Source organism: Alternaria conjuncta, assembly GCF_024043145.1.
Source record: "Alternaria conjuncta strain BMP 0040 chromosome Unknown scaffold_6, whole genome shotgun sequence".
Lineage (NCBI taxonomy): Eukaryota > Fungi > Ascomycota > Dothideomycetes > Pleosporales > Pleosporaceae > Alternaria > Alternaria conjuncta.
In genome coordinates this window covers 814,192-828,625 of record NW_026250095.1, presented here as the reverse complement: position 1 = coordinate 828,625, position 14,434 = coordinate 814,192, and the positions used below count along the sequence as shown (strand labels likewise).

Here is a 14,434-nt window from a genome sequence, read left to right as displayed (position 1 = left end):
AAGCAGGGTCCCGCCCCTAAGCGAGCCCCTAGGGCAGCAACGGTCAGTAGGGCTGTCTCTTCACATGTGCTATCATTACGTGAGATCTAGCCATTAGACGCGAACCTCATCGATTAACTGTCTAGCATCTACCATTTTCTAGCATACATCCTTCGTCGTGTATCAACCCGAGCTCTGCTGCATGATCCAACTCACACCTTCCTTCAGATCCACCAATGCCTTCTTCGCAGCGCTGTGCATGGGAAAGAAGTCGGGTGCGCCATGTGGCAACCCAGTGTAAACCTTCATCTTGGTCGGTGTGCCGGCGTCTTGGAGGAGACTTTCGTACACGAGTGCCTCATCACGAAGTGGATCAGTCCTACGTCCGTCAGCACTGTTCAGCATCTACGACATATCGCACCCACCCCATGACCTGCAGATACGTAGCGGGTTGGCCTTTATGGGTCTTCCAGATCAACGGACTCATCAACGGTGACATAGGATCTGGTTTGTAGTTGCCATAGAACCATTCAATGGCTTGTCGGCTCAGTACCAGGCCGTCTTTGTGGTCCTCCCAGCTGGATATGTGTGGCTTGTACTCTTCTGGCATGGCTTCGCGATGACACAACGGGGCAGACAGGAGGACAACACCAGTCACCTTCGAAGACAAGTTGTCGTCCACAGCTTGATGAGCTGCTACAGCTGCCAGGTTACCTCCAGCTGACGTTCCTCCCACGATGAAGCCTTTGGATAGGTCGGCGCCCAACGAAGCTGCGTTTTCGGCACACTGAAGATGTATAAATCAGTCTCTTGGAACTAGAAGAAATGGCCGTGCATGCACTTACCCATTTGACTGCATCGATAGCATCATGCGCCGCAGTAGGGAAGACATGTTCAGGTCCATACCTGTAACCAACGCTTACCACCGTGCAGCCCAACTCTTTTAACAATACTTCCGCCATGCCCTCGCCATACTCCGGCATCCCAAAACTCCATCCTCCGCCGTGGAAGTACACATACAATGGCCCCGCCTCTTTGCCCTCTGGATGGTACACCAGCGAACGCATCGATGCGCCATCGCGCGTGGGGATCTGAATTTCGGATTTGTGGTACCCGGTCCAGTCTGGGAAAGTCACAATACCAGCTGCGATCAGCTGAGCGATTTGCTCATTGAAAGACTGACGCAATTCGACAGCCGATGAGTAGTCTTCGAAAGACTTGCTCGGTGGTAGATTGGGTAGCAGCTTACTCTGTTAGCAAAGTGCATAGATGGGCTTGCTGATGGTTCGCACGGCTTCCAACTCGGCGTCCATCTTGCTGTACTCCTTCCATGTTGACGAGTCGATCGGCATTTTTAAATTGGGTTCGGAGACAATTTGCACTCGAAGGTAAGATCAGAGACTTGTTTTGAGAAGTTGAAGAAGAGCTGTGGACGGGCGCGGGGTTTGTACAATACACAGCTTACGCCTTGCATTAGGTAGGCACGCCTAATGCGAGAGCCAAGCAGGCAGCCTCGTACACTCTTTTGACAACTGCACCTACGCAGTCCAATCAACGCGAGTAAGCAAGCCTAGCCGTCATTCTATGAGTATACAAACGCCAAGAGTTACTTCCCGTTGGTCCCCAATCTGCATTGCTTCGGCCGTAAGCTGCGGGGCGTCCCTTCCTCTGCCTTCCCTCGTACAAGCTGACTCTCTGACATGACCTGGACCCGCTCCCGCATGTATGCAAGCCCCTCTCTACTCAAACCAGGTCATGTTGTAGTCAAATCCCCCATGAACCTCGTGCAAGGGAAAGCCGAACAGATGCGCTGCAGTCTACACTGATGCTGAACCCTAAGCTGACAAAGTCCTTGAGGTATTGCAGACTTCCAGGAGGTAGTCGTCCAATTGCTTCCTCATATGGAGTAAATACGTAGTCGCTGAGTGACCACGGCCATACCATTGTGTCATCGGATGTATAGTTATCCATGACAAAGTGTCTAGAAGCTCTGCGCGGGAGGTTGCCGACCGATTTGAGGGCTTGTTGAACGCTTTCGTTTCAGCGGTGCATCATCATTATGCTTGTCGGTGCCTTCATCTTGTTCAACACTAGCGGAGGGATGAATTGCTGGGATATCATTCGCTTCGTCGGCATCGCTCTCAGGCTCGGTATCGCCGCCGGTATGCTCGTCCGTAGCGATTCCAGTTTCTGCCATAGAGAATGAAAGTCCAGTATGTGCCTGCTCGGTCTCTTCCGCTGGCATCTGGGGGGGATTTGAGACAGTGCCTTTGGTATCTTCACCAATTTGTGGAGATTCATCTTCAGATTGCTGGTTTACCGCTGCACTTTGGATCTCCTCTTGGAAAGTATTCACCACTTTAGCATACTCTCTGGCTAATATTTTGCGAAGCTGTGGAAAGATCCCGCGTAGTTTTATGCACTCGTCCGTTGTCGCAATCCGGGTCGAGGCAATATGTCGAAGTGTACAGTCAGTAGTGAGCTCTCCAGGTTGTATCTCCTCCTCATTCGCTATCTTCTGACGAAGCTCTACCAGCCGATCGTACAACGCTCCCGAATCAGTATCAAGTTCCGTCGCCACCTCATCATCTTCCTCCATCGAAAAGAACCAACTAGCTTGTCGACTTGAGCCATGCGGGTGGATGGACTGCAAGTAAATTGGCTTGGGCTCAGGAAAAACACCCGAAGTGTATTCTTTGTAAGCCCTAGTTTCTTCTACCCGTGCTGGTAAGGGCGGACAAGGCTGCATGTGCAGTCGTAACGCATTCAGCCGATGGTAGATCATAAGTCCTGCATATGCATCTGCAACGGCGTACTGTATAAGCTCTTGGTTTGTTTCAAGCGGCGCCAGCCAATCTTTGTGCATGTGCTCAGTTTTCTTCAACGTGTATCCCGGGAAGTACTTCTCGACCAGACCTCTGAGACCTCCTGGATAATAGGAAGAATTAAAGTTTGGCCTGCCCGGATTGACCAACACTTGGAAGTAGCTCAGCTCGATCGCGCCCTTCGGTTGTAGTTGGAAGTACTTGTTGAGTCGGTAGAAATCTCCCATGATAGATTGGCCAGTCTTCAGTACAGTGGGGCTCTCGATGAGCGTGCGCAACGACGGCGCAATGAGCTGATCGGCTGCATCTCCGTCATGACGTCCGATGTGAAACAAGGCTATTTTGCTCTCGCTCGCAACCTGGATGAGCGCAACTCTTCCCTTGAGAACTTCTGTCTCTGGCCAAACCCATTCCATGTCAAAGCCCACGACAGGCTCATCGAGAAAGTCGCGCGCCAATTGTTCGGATTTGGTCAAGTTGTCGCTGTAAAGAACCTCAGGGGGTAGATCTTGCGGACCCTGGAAACAATCGTGGCTGAACAGTACCCGCGAGCCATTGGGCTTTGGCTTCAGACGGAAGGAGCGAGGCCATGGGGGGTCCACGGCGCCGGCCATTGCCGCCATGACTTAGTCGATTATGGTAACAAGAGCTTCGCAAAAAGCATAGGTAGCGAGACGGTAAACTTCAAAAGGCGATAAGAAAGCGAAGGCGAGCAGTGGGGCTGCCGTTGCTAGTTCAAGCTTAGTGTTGACCCACGCCTCACTCCGCTTTCCTGGTCCGGCCTTCGGAGCCGCTCCCCTCATCAGCCCAGGAACAACGACCTCTTCGCCCTCATCTTCAAGACGCAATGTCAACCCACGAATCTCTCGTAAGCGAGAATACTGTTACAGCTAATATATGCAACCCACTTATTGCATGAAGCTCACCGATCGGACATTTCTGCGCATGCAACGACGGCTATGTTTTTCCGCTGCGTCAAGACGCCATGAGAACTAACAGCAGCTGAAGAATTGTCTACTGACGCGAATTAGTGTGAAGATGCAGCAAGTGTTTAAGCTCCCACGAGACGTTATAGGCGATCTGAGTTGCAGTTCACAATCGTGGCGGGCGCACGCGTACTTGGGGAGACGGCTTAGGCCCATTTGAGGATAGCCCCAGATCCCCATCGTGCTGGTCTAGGAAACTACTCATGTAGTGGCCGCCACAACCTAGGTACCATCGTACATTACTCGACTGGCATCTTGACTAAATCTTGACCAGCTGCGAACTTTCTATCTAGACAAGCCATGGTGTTGCTAGGAAGGTCCCCACCCTGCCTCACAGCTCGCCACTGCCCGGGATTACGCCCGGCTGCACCAGACTGGCGGGCTCATGCGCTCTTTACTCGTGGCAAAGGAATGCAGGATGTTATAAGAAAGTGCCCCCGAGTCGTGCTGTGGGGTTGTTGTTTGTCGCACCTGTTTCTTGGGCATTTGACATCCAGCCATGATGCGATTGAGTCAATTTGTTCTCCTGGGCTTCTTCCCAAGCGTACTACTTGCACAACAGACATTCGAGTCACCCGACTTTGATATTACTGCTGCATTATTGGACAATGGTGTAAACGTCTCCGATATTCCTGACCCAGCCGACCTATCCAAGCGAACCAGCTCAGGCTCATGTTCGGTTGCTGTAAGTGTCACCTGCCTTCACGCGTTATCTCTTTCCAGGTGTAGTACTAACTACGCCTTCAGTGCAGCTCTCTTAAACGCATCTTTGGTGATGCAAAGGTTGAGACTCAAGAAGAGACAGGCTACGGCGTAGCTGTGAACTACTTCTGGTCACAGCAACAGCGCGAAGCACAACCGTATTGCGTCTTCAAACCCGAGGAAGCACGCGATGTGTCTACTCTTGTTCTGCTGTCGCGTCTCACTCAATGCCCTTTTGCAGTACGAAGCGGAGGGCATGCAGCTTTCACTGGAGCATCGAGCAATGATGGTGGCATCACTGTCATCTTTGAACGCATGAAGAAGATCACCCTTTCGGAAGATAAGAAGGTCGCTGCAATTGGACCCGGTAGCCTTTGGTACGACATCTATTCAACTCTTGCCGCGGACAATCTCGCGGTGATAGGCGGCCGCGTCTCTGCCATCGGTATTGGAGGTCTTACGACAGGTGGCGGCATCTCGTTCTTCTCTAACGAGTATGGTTGGGCATGCGACAATGTTGCGTCTTTCGAGGTCGTCACCGCTTCGGGTCGTATCGTACAAGCAAGCCAGAAATCGTACCCAGACCTGTACTGGGCATTGAGAGGTGGCGGCAACAATGTCGGCATCGTCACGACGTTCAACCTCGAAACCTTCGCTCACGGCCCGTTGATGCTTGGCGGACAGAGAAGGTTCTTTGAGGAAAGCTTCCCTGCTGCTATCGATGCCTTCGTGAACTTGGGGTCGAACAAAAAGGCTGATCCAAAAGCTGCTCAGTTCTTGGCCATTTTCCTGGATGCCGCTTCGAACACAAAGATCGCCGTTGCCGAGCTGGAGTACTCTGACCCGGTTCTTGACGCTCCAGTCTTCGACGAGTACCGCGCAGTCCCTGCCTTCCAGGACACCTTACAATTGAACACCCTGGCCAACTTCACGCAAATGTTGAACGACAGCAACCCCAAAGGCTATCGAGACTCATTCTGGACTGCTTCATCCAAACTAGACTACGGGATGGTAGAGTTCATGTTCGATGCCACGTTCGAAGAGTTTGAGAAGATCCGAGATGTTGCTGGTATCCTACCTGCAAACACCTTCCAGGTCATCACCGTCGCACAGCTCACGCAAATGCAGAAGAAGGGCGGGAACGCACTAGGCCTTGTGCCTTCCGACGGCCCGGTTCTTCTCATAAACTTGAGTAGCCGCTGGGACAAAAAGGAGGACGACGAGCGCGTGTTGAAGGCGAACGCCAACATCGTCAGGAAAATGGAGGCCGAGGCGAAGCGCAGGGATATGGTCAATGACTACATCTACATGAACTACGCCAGCCAGTTTCAGAATGTTGTTGAGAGCTATGGGGAAAGTGCGAACAAGCTGAGGGCTATCGCGCGCAAGTATGACCCTACTGAGGTTTTCCAGAAGCTGCAGCCGGGTTACTTCAAGCTGCAGGGGCCGCCAAATAAGAATTGGCCATGATGGTGACGTTCGGAAGGAAGAAATTTGAAACGATGATATGTGTTAAGATCACTGCAATATGTTTTTGTTGGCTTGAACTGCAGTCCCAATCAACGATTGCGTTGGGCAAAAATTGCAGGACGTGACTGCGCGGCGTCCACGGAATCTTTCAATCTGTTCACGCCTGGGCAAGCGGGCGTGAAGAACGAGTACAGGGATGAAGACGCGATTGCTCATAACACAATAGTGCAGTCTATGAGCGCAACGCACATAGTAGACCCAGTATTTAGACATCATCCCTGCAGACTACAACCTTGTGTCGCAAGCTGTTCTCTACTTACATCTACATCCTAGAGATATACATCACACGGGTATAGTAGATCCTGTAATTTGAACATTATTTCTGTAGACTACAACGTTCTCTCGCGCGTTGTTCTCTACTTCCATTCTACGCCGTAGAGATGTACACATCACTTTGTCTCGTCCTGCGTTAACGTAGAAAATGGCGAATATCTCTTAGCTATCGCATAACCAGAGGATACACTGGGTAAAACGGCCTTGTTGGTGTCAACCGAGCCTCCAGTGCAGGCCTTGTATAGTCAACTGGTGTGTGATCCATGGGCCTGGACTTCCTAGGTAGTGCATCCCTACGACTTTATGCCCGCTATAATGCTTCGTGCAATTGGCGCCTGATCCTTCGAAAATGGCCAATTTAGAGCTGATGCTGGGATGCTGCTCTCCGCGCCATGCCATCATGTTGGCATAGCGAGCACATTTAGCGCCCGTCTTTCACGCTGTCAGCTGTGGTGGGGCAAGCGGTGCGCGCCCCCCGCAGTTTATCCCCCATCCTTCTGAAAGCTTACAAAACATCGCGTAACGGCAAACACCGACTCCAGAATGACACTTCACCGTCTGGAAGCAAAGTTTGAAACGCGCGCATTAGGAGACCCCGACGAACCCTGCGATAGCGCAAATACCACATCAGCTTATGGCGAGCGGCTTCTTCAGCCTGACGAAATTCGACTTCTCTCCATCCATCGCGGCACCGATGGTTTGCGGTTGAGCGTTGCGCGACACAAGTTTCAAGATGATCTCGAATATGACGCAGTGTCATATGTCTGGGGAACAGCAGTGGCTTCTATCAAGGTTCCATGCAATGGCATCGACCTCACGGTCACTCCTACTGTTTTCGAGATGCTTCAATATCTCGACCCGAATCGCTCGTATTGGCTCGACTCTGTATGCATCAATCAGCAGGACTTGGAAGAGAAGGCGGTACAGATACCGTTGATGCATCGAATCTACTCGCTCGCTGCGTTCGTGGTCATATGGATGGGCCTTCCCACAACGCAGATTGAGAAATTTATGCTCGGGTTGCCCAGCGCATTAAAAAATATGAGGGAGTGGAATTCAATGGTCGATCAAGACATCGAACCTGGGATCCAGGAACCAGATCTAGTTGTCAAAGATGAGGACTTCTGGTTTGGTATGGTGCAAGTTTGCACGCACAAGTGGTTCGAACGTCTATGGACATTCCAAGAGGCGGTTCTTGCGAAACAACCCATTATGCTGTTCGGACTTCTGTGGCTTAGTTTTGAAGAATTTCTTGAATTCACTGATAGAGGATATAACAAAAAGCCAGCATATATAATTGGCAATTTTGGAGTATCTTTTAGAAGATTCTTCACCATGGGGATATGCCGCGAGAGCCTTTTGCCAAACGGCGCGGTACTCCTCTCCGACATGCCCTAACTTCTATATGCGCTACGCGAAAGGCACGTGAAGGAGCCGGTGGATCGAGTCTGGGCAATTACTGGATTGCTGAGCGATCGTCTCAGATCGGAATTGAAGCCAGAAGTTGATCACAGCGACAAGACTTGGGTTGACTATTGGGAAACACATATCCGATTCGCGAGGACGATCACGATCGCAGAACAAACGCTGAGCCTACTGAGAATTCCGCCTACAATTGGAGAGAGGCCACAGTCATTTCCCTCTTGGTGTCCCGCGTTAGAGGGTGTTTCAGCATGCTCGTACATGATAGCAGGAAGTTGGGCCTTCCATGTAAGTGGACAGAAGAATGAACTACTTCTGCAAGATGTCACGGACGAAGTCGATCAAGCCCAACAATTTGGTGAGGCGGAGCAGCTGGCGACACTATATGTATTCCGGAAATTCATCTCGATTGGTATCGGAAATGACTACCTGCACACTCGCGGTCATATTCTGGACACAATATCGGAGCAACCAAGAGCTTCGGGAGTGTTACGACTACATATATTGCGCAGATGACACAGTGCGCAATATGAGTAATCCTGTACACGCGGCAAATGTGGATGTCTGTACCCGCGGCCTCTATCTGGCTCGTCAGACGGCTCACTATGCAGAAGAAGATATCCATAATATACCCTCGGAGTACCTGATGGCTCTACTCATGGATGAAAGGATCTCCAGAAAAGCAGTGATTGCTTACACGGACGGGTGGAAGACTTTCAGAGATGAAGATTTCAAATATCATGGTGAACTTCCAGCTGAACGGAAACTGCGGGCCACTCTCTGGCTATCGAGACTTTATGATGTTTCTGGCCATTCTTTCTTTATGACCACCGGCGGTCGCTTCGGTATCGCTACGCCGGGATGCAAGCCCGGTGACAAAGTCTGTGTCTTCTACGGCGCACTCCCCCTTCACATACTAAGATGGAATGAACTCGAAAGCGAGCCTGGTGCGATTCATGGCGAAGGTTCTGCCAAGTTCTGCGGCGTCGCATTTGTTCCTCATTTGATGAAGATGCATGAGCAAGAAGCAGCTCGAGTTGGACCGGACGAGATATTTGTTATTGCGTAACAGGCTTTCGTGGAAGCAACCAATGATTCGAATAGAGTATGGCCGTGCGCGGAAGCTTCGTGCGTGAATTACGATCACATTCTGAGGCAATCTTTCACTATCTATCCAATTCAGCTGTTGCCTTATCCCAAATCGTATCAATCCACTTATATCATTCGTAAAGAGCTCCTTGATCAACCATGAGCAGCCATTCAGAGTATTCAAATACATCTGACTACTACAAGACGCGAAAACGACCAATTCAAAAGTATTAGTTGTTCTTCTTGTTCCAAAAATGGCCCTTACGTCCCCCTATACGGCCTACAAAGGCGTCGGTGTACCCATAACCTTCGTCGTCGGCCCCACGGCCAACTCAACGCGATTCGACGTACACCACTCACTCCTCTCAAAAGTCTCCCCCCTGTTCACTATGCCCAACGGCCTACCCCGCATTATACTAAGCGACATCTTGCTCCCAAACGCCGAACCTGATACCTTCCGAACCCTCTTCAAATGGCTATACGAGCGCCAGCCCCCTGACTACACAACCGACACGAGGTTGTTGGACTTGATGAAACTGTGGGTAAGATATATTCATGTACGAACGGGATATGAGATATTCACTGACTTGTCACACCCGTCTTAGATATTGGCCGGCGAACTTGGAATCTGGAGGACTCAAAACACGGTGCTAAGATTGGGAATGGCGCTGATGCAACCAAAGTACTTCGTTTGTCGTCTGGACACGGTCAGGTGGGTGTACGAGAACACACCCGCTGGTTCACCGCTGCGTAACTACATCACCGCAATTTTCTGCCAGCGCGGTCCACCCATCACGCCCTCTATGTTCTCGCCCGAGAACGAGCAGCTTGGTATCTTCCGCGACGCGGTAGGGTTCTTGCGTACATTGAATTTAGTGCGCGCAGGCAATCCGACGGGAACGGGCGGATACAACCTACATGCGCTGTTTCCTATTCATCATTCGTGGTCGCCGGGCGAAGGCGAGCTCGCGCCAGTGCGGGTTCGTGGATGTTTGGTAACGGGAGGAGAAGAAGTGGAGTGGATCAAGATCGAATATCCGCTCCCTTCTTTCCTAGTGTGGGGCGCAAAGTGGGAAGTGTTGCCGGACATGCACTTTGTGAGCCAGGATGGGGTTCGAGCGGCGGCACAAGACTTGTTGAAGCAGATTGAGTTTCCGGATAGGTCGGGCGCACAAGATACCTAGTGGCGCAGTGCTGCAGAGAAGTATCCAGACCCACAAACTCTGGACAATATCTCGTGGATTTAAGCTTGGGCTTTGGTCGGTAGACCAAGTATCTTAAAGTTTTGGGGGTAGAGTAGCACATCGTCATCTTCTTGACCTTCAGAAACTTGAACCTCTCAAACAAGTCACGGGGATACAAGATATCAAGCAAACATGCCAAGCGACTAGGATATGAAACAGATGTCTATTGTAGTGTCGACGTCGACTGTAGTGTACCAGCTTCCATTCCCACTGCGAGGAAGAGACTGATCAAGTAACAAATACTATCAAGATATCCGTATATACCACCATTTTTGTGTTAAATTGGAAAAGAAACACGTAACGTTTGAGTGATGATGAAGTAAAGCGCGTGGCCACAGGAGTCATGAGCAGCGCTTGCTATGAAATCATGGAAAGGGCATTGCCAACAGCCAAGGAAATATGTATACAAACGCCAGTACCCCTTCAAACTCAGTTTTGTGGTGATACAATAGATATGGAATAAGAATGAATGATTATGAGGACTCATGTAGCGATGCAACACCTAACGTGCAGGGTGCTGCCTTCGTTGGTGTCGCAGGAGGTTGTCCCTGCGAGAAAAGCCGTCAAGGTTACCGCAGCCGGGATGTGGGCAGAGGTATTTGTCTGTTGCCAAAGAAGAGTCGTTATGTTGTGGTAGGTGCCTCCGCAAATCTTTCGGATAGTCGAAGCTCATGGGACATTTCGAGCACACGTGAGGTTTGTCGGTCGAATGTTTCTTCTGATGGCGACTGTAACGGTAAGCCGACAATCGAGTACGCTTGATCCAGTAGTAGGACTTACTTCAAATCGCATTGACGGTTAAAAGTCTTACTGCAGCCATCCTTATCGCAATGGAAACCACCCGGGCGAGGTGCTTGTCGCTTCCGACTGCCTGGTGTCGCTAAGCGATCACCAGGGTTATAGGTATCTTCAACATGCGCTTGCACAGTGGCTGGCTGCACCATGGTCTCGTTCGCATCCATGACTTGGACGTGCTCTCTGAGCAAGGGCTGTCCCCCGTTGACGTAGTTATATATCGGTGCTAGGTCTGGTTGCGTCCGATCGAAGCCGAGCGGTGGCATGTGCAAGACACTGGGGTCTACGTAGAAAGGGCTCGCTGCGCCATATTGGTTCTGAATGAAACTGTTAGCAGGCTCTATGAGGAAGCAATCTGTGATCCTACCATGTGCGCGTGAATGCATTGGCATAAGGGCAGGCAGCAAAGCTGGCACAGCACGCCGTCGATGCCGGAGTAGGTTCCGTCCATGGGAGTGTCAGACACGATGAGGTCTGCAAACGGGTTTGACGCTTCCACCGAACCGGAGAGGACAGTAATAATTACTGTGAAGAGCAGCAGCGGGTACATGCTCCGGTGTGTATCTGGATGCCTAAGGACAGGAAGATGTGGGACCGACGAGAATGACGGAACTAGAGTGTGAGAGCGTCAACAGTATGCAAAATCAGACTGTAACAAAGCTGGTACACTATGGTGAAGAGTAGCAACGCAGGTGAGAAAAAAGTAGAGAAGAGGGCGTAAGGTCAATCGCAGCCGATGCATGCTAAGGGCAGAGGACTGGGGAGGGAGGCCGGCTGCCTGAGGAGCCACAGGTCACGGGCAGGTGTGGCTATGTTGATGATGTAGGTGTCGAGCAGCATTCTGGCGGTTTCGCTGCGTCTTTCGCGGCGATTTGGTCAGGTTGTGGGGTTAGCAGCGATGAAAGTGCACTCTTAATGCGATGCGACGTGCAAATGTGGTTGTGACGAAGGGACGAGCGACGGCGCCGTGCAGCGATCAATCCGACGGGGTACCTGCGCCATACCATTTTGAGACTTGGTGAGGGGTTGTGCCCGGCTCAACTCCTACACTCGTGACTTTGGTACTGTGCAAATTATCGAAACGTTGTCGACCGCAAGATATGTGACTATCTGTCGGTTTATCCAGAATTTAGCGTTGTGAATCAATAGCAACAGACACCTCGAGCTGAGGTTCACCGCAGACCTTCCGTCGAGTTCCGTCACGTGCACGTGCGTCATCGCGAGGGAACGCGCGAAACTCACAGCTCTTGCCCAGTGTTTGTTCACCCGCATCTCCCACCTCCTTTCACGCATCGTTTCGTTTCTCCTAGCTCGGCAAGTGCTGGTATCATCTTGTTTGTCTTGTCGCTTAGTGACTCTCGTAGAGGCAGGCGGCAACCAAGTGCGCCCTCGGAAATATGGAAGACGTTGAACATCATCACAAAATGTGATAACATCCCAACAAGGTTCAGATGGATTCACTGATGCTGAGGATGCGCGCTCGATATATAACGGCGCGACACCTCCCAAGTCAGCCCTCAGCACAACACGCCACACGTCGTCAACGCAACAAGGCAACCACTGCAGCCGGTGTTGGTACTATTCATATCGCAGGTTGATGAGTCTCATCTGGCGTTTATCCCTTTTGGACACTGGCAGCGGATACTGCATGCTTCGCGCACATCTCATGTCCAATCGTTCGTTGAGGCGTTCCACGATGTTCAAGAGGGGCGGCCTCTCAGGCAGCAGTCGAGACAATGTCCGTAAGCAAGGCTCGTCCAAAGGGCATCCTATTGTAACTCGGTGCTACCATGCCCGCCTGCTGCGCCTTTTATATGACTCACAGCCTATCATGCACTTGACCACTTTGGTAGGTACCTTGTTGAGTAGCTCACAGGTAGAGCTGGCATGCATGCGACCGCTGCCCCGCATTGCGAATCAGAGCTTCAGATGCGCCATTGCTTCATGAACCGACGCCTCTCGCAATCAGGTGCCTAGAAACCTGAGACTCACCCTTACAAGAATATGCTTTCTATACGTGGCCGCAATTATGCGGCTTTAGATCTGGCTGCAAGCTACACGAAAGATCGTGGCCTCCCCTACGACAAAACCAAGCATCCAGCAGGCTTAGTGTCCTTTAGAAATGCAGAAAACGTAAGCAAGAGTCGAACATCATGGTTGTCATACTTTGAGTATCAGAGCTAAAGTACAGAATAGTTTCTCATGCGCGGAAAAGTGCTCGACTACGTGAAGACCAAGGTTGGTCTTTGCACTTGAACAAGAGAGACTCAGTTAACATATTGTGTAGTGCGTCCCTTCATTTGAACTCGACACCTTGACCTATCATGATGGCCCATTCGGCTCTAAACGCTTACGGCAAGCAATGGCTACTTTCATCAATAAGCGCTTCTTGCCCGCATCAGCTGTGGCGATGGATGAAGTATCCTTTGTCAGCGGTGTGACGGCACTGAATGACATCTTGTCACTGTGTCTGACGGATGGAGAGAATGAAGGTTTGCTCCTTGGCATGCCGATATATGGCTCTTTCAACCCAGATATGCGAAGCATGTCGAAGTGAGTCTCGACGTGTCAATAACTGCGTTCAGCAGCCACTGAACTTGGAACAGCTGCAAGTTGATTTACACCCCATTCCATGGCGTGGATCAGTTCATTACCGGAGCGGTCGAATGTTACGAGCGCGCCCTTGAAGAAGCGGGCCGAAACGGAATTGACGTGAAGGCACTTGTCATTTCCAACCCGCACAATCCTCTTGGCGCGTACCATGCACCCTCGTAAAGGTTGTCGAACTGACTCATCTTTCCAGGGCAGTGCTATACTCACAAAGCTCTCGAGGCCATACTACGATTCTGTTCAAAGCATAAGATACATCTCATCAGCGATGAAATCTATGCTCAGTCAGTGTATCGAACGGATGAGTCTCATCCAGGCTTTACATCAGTACTCTCTGCTGACATGACCGGCATCATTGATGATAAGCTTGTTCATGTGATGTACGGGATGTCGAAGGTCAGACCACTTTTGTGCGAGAAATGGTTGTTGTAACTGATGCGTTGATAGGACTTCGCCGCTGCTGGTCTGAGACTAGGATGTCTGGTCACCCGAAACGAAGAACTCGGTCAAGCTGTGCAATCTCTAGCGTACGTCTGCTTGAGCACCCATGTACAGCTAAGAAGGCTAATTCGTCTACTTGGCAGACGTTTCCACGGCGCATCGCCAGTGACAGACGCTATAGCCACTACTATACTTGAGGACGACGAATGGCACGACCAATTCCTAGCCGAGAGTGCAAGGGTACTGAGTGAACACCAAGAGCTTGTTACCGAAGGACTTGACAAAGCTGGAATTCGCTATAACAAGCAAGCGTAAGTACACCCCAGCATTTTCGAGTTGTCGCATTGGAGGAGGCACCACTGACAGAACCATGTGGCCTAGTAACGCTGGGTTTTTCCTCTGGATCGATCTCTCGGCGTGTTTACGGAGCGCGACGTGGCAGGATGAGGATGAACTGAGACAGGCGCTGTACGATCACGGCGTAGAGATGTCAGCGGGCCACGCATATCATGATGAAAAGCCAGGCAATTTCCGCTTT

At 50.9% G+C, this 14,434-nt stretch overlaps 5 protein-coding genes across 5 annotated transcripts; 2 read left to right on the top strand and 3 right to left on the bottom strand.

Annotated features, from left to right (window-relative positions):
• Positions 1 to 162: 162 nt before the first annotated feature.
• J4E85_004670 (uncharacterized protein) lies at positions 163 to 1,331 on the bottom strand (the record flags this gene model as incomplete). The annotated part of the gene is made up of 4 exons (XM_051468923.1): positions 163 to 358; positions 405 to 766; positions 825 to 1,229; positions 1,272 to 1,331. The coding sequence occupies 4 exons, from the start codon at positions 1,329 to 1,331 to the stop codon at positions 163 to 165; spliced, it is 1,023 nt and encodes a 340-aa protein (XP_051327138.1).
• Positions 1,332 to 1,960: 629 nt separating this feature from the next.
• J4E85_004669 (uncharacterized protein) lies at positions 1,961 to 3,418 on the bottom strand (the record flags this gene model as incomplete). The annotated part of the gene is made up of 1 exon (XM_051468922.1): positions 1,961 to 3,418. The coding sequence occupies one exon, from the start codon at positions 3,416 to 3,418 to the stop codon at positions 1,961 to 1,963; it is 1,458 nt and encodes a 485-aa protein (XP_051327137.1).
• An 871-nt stretch (positions 3,419 to 4,289) lies between these two features.
• Positions 4,290 to 5,962, top strand: J4E85_004668 (uncharacterized protein; the record flags this gene model as incomplete). Its single annotated transcript, XM_051468921.1, has 2 exons — positions 4,290 to 4,475; positions 4,538 to 5,962. 2 exons carry the CDS (start codon positions 4,290 to 4,292, stop codon positions 5,960 to 5,962), a joined length of 1,611 nt encoding a protein of 536 aa, XP_051327136.1.
• A 3,233-nt stretch (positions 5,963 to 9,195) lies between these two features.
• J4E85_004667 (uncharacterized protein) lies at positions 9,196 to 9,990 on the top strand (the record flags this gene model as incomplete). Its single annotated transcript, XM_051468920.1, has 2 exons — positions 9,196 to 9,348; positions 9,412 to 9,990. 2 exons carry the CDS (start codon positions 9,196 to 9,198, stop codon positions 9,988 to 9,990), a joined length of 732 nt encoding a protein of 243 aa, XP_051327135.1.
• An 836-nt stretch (positions 9,991 to 10,826) lies between these two features.
• J4E85_004666 (uncharacterized protein) lies at positions 10,827 to 11,215 on the bottom strand (the record flags this gene model as incomplete). The annotated part of the gene is made up of 2 exons (XM_051468919.1): positions 10,827 to 11,162; positions 11,213 to 11,215. The coding sequence occupies 2 exons, from the start codon at positions 11,213 to 11,215 to the stop codon at positions 10,827 to 10,829; spliced, it is 339 nt and encodes a 112-aa protein (XP_051327134.1).
• Positions 11,216 to 14,434: the final 3,219 nt, after the last annotated feature.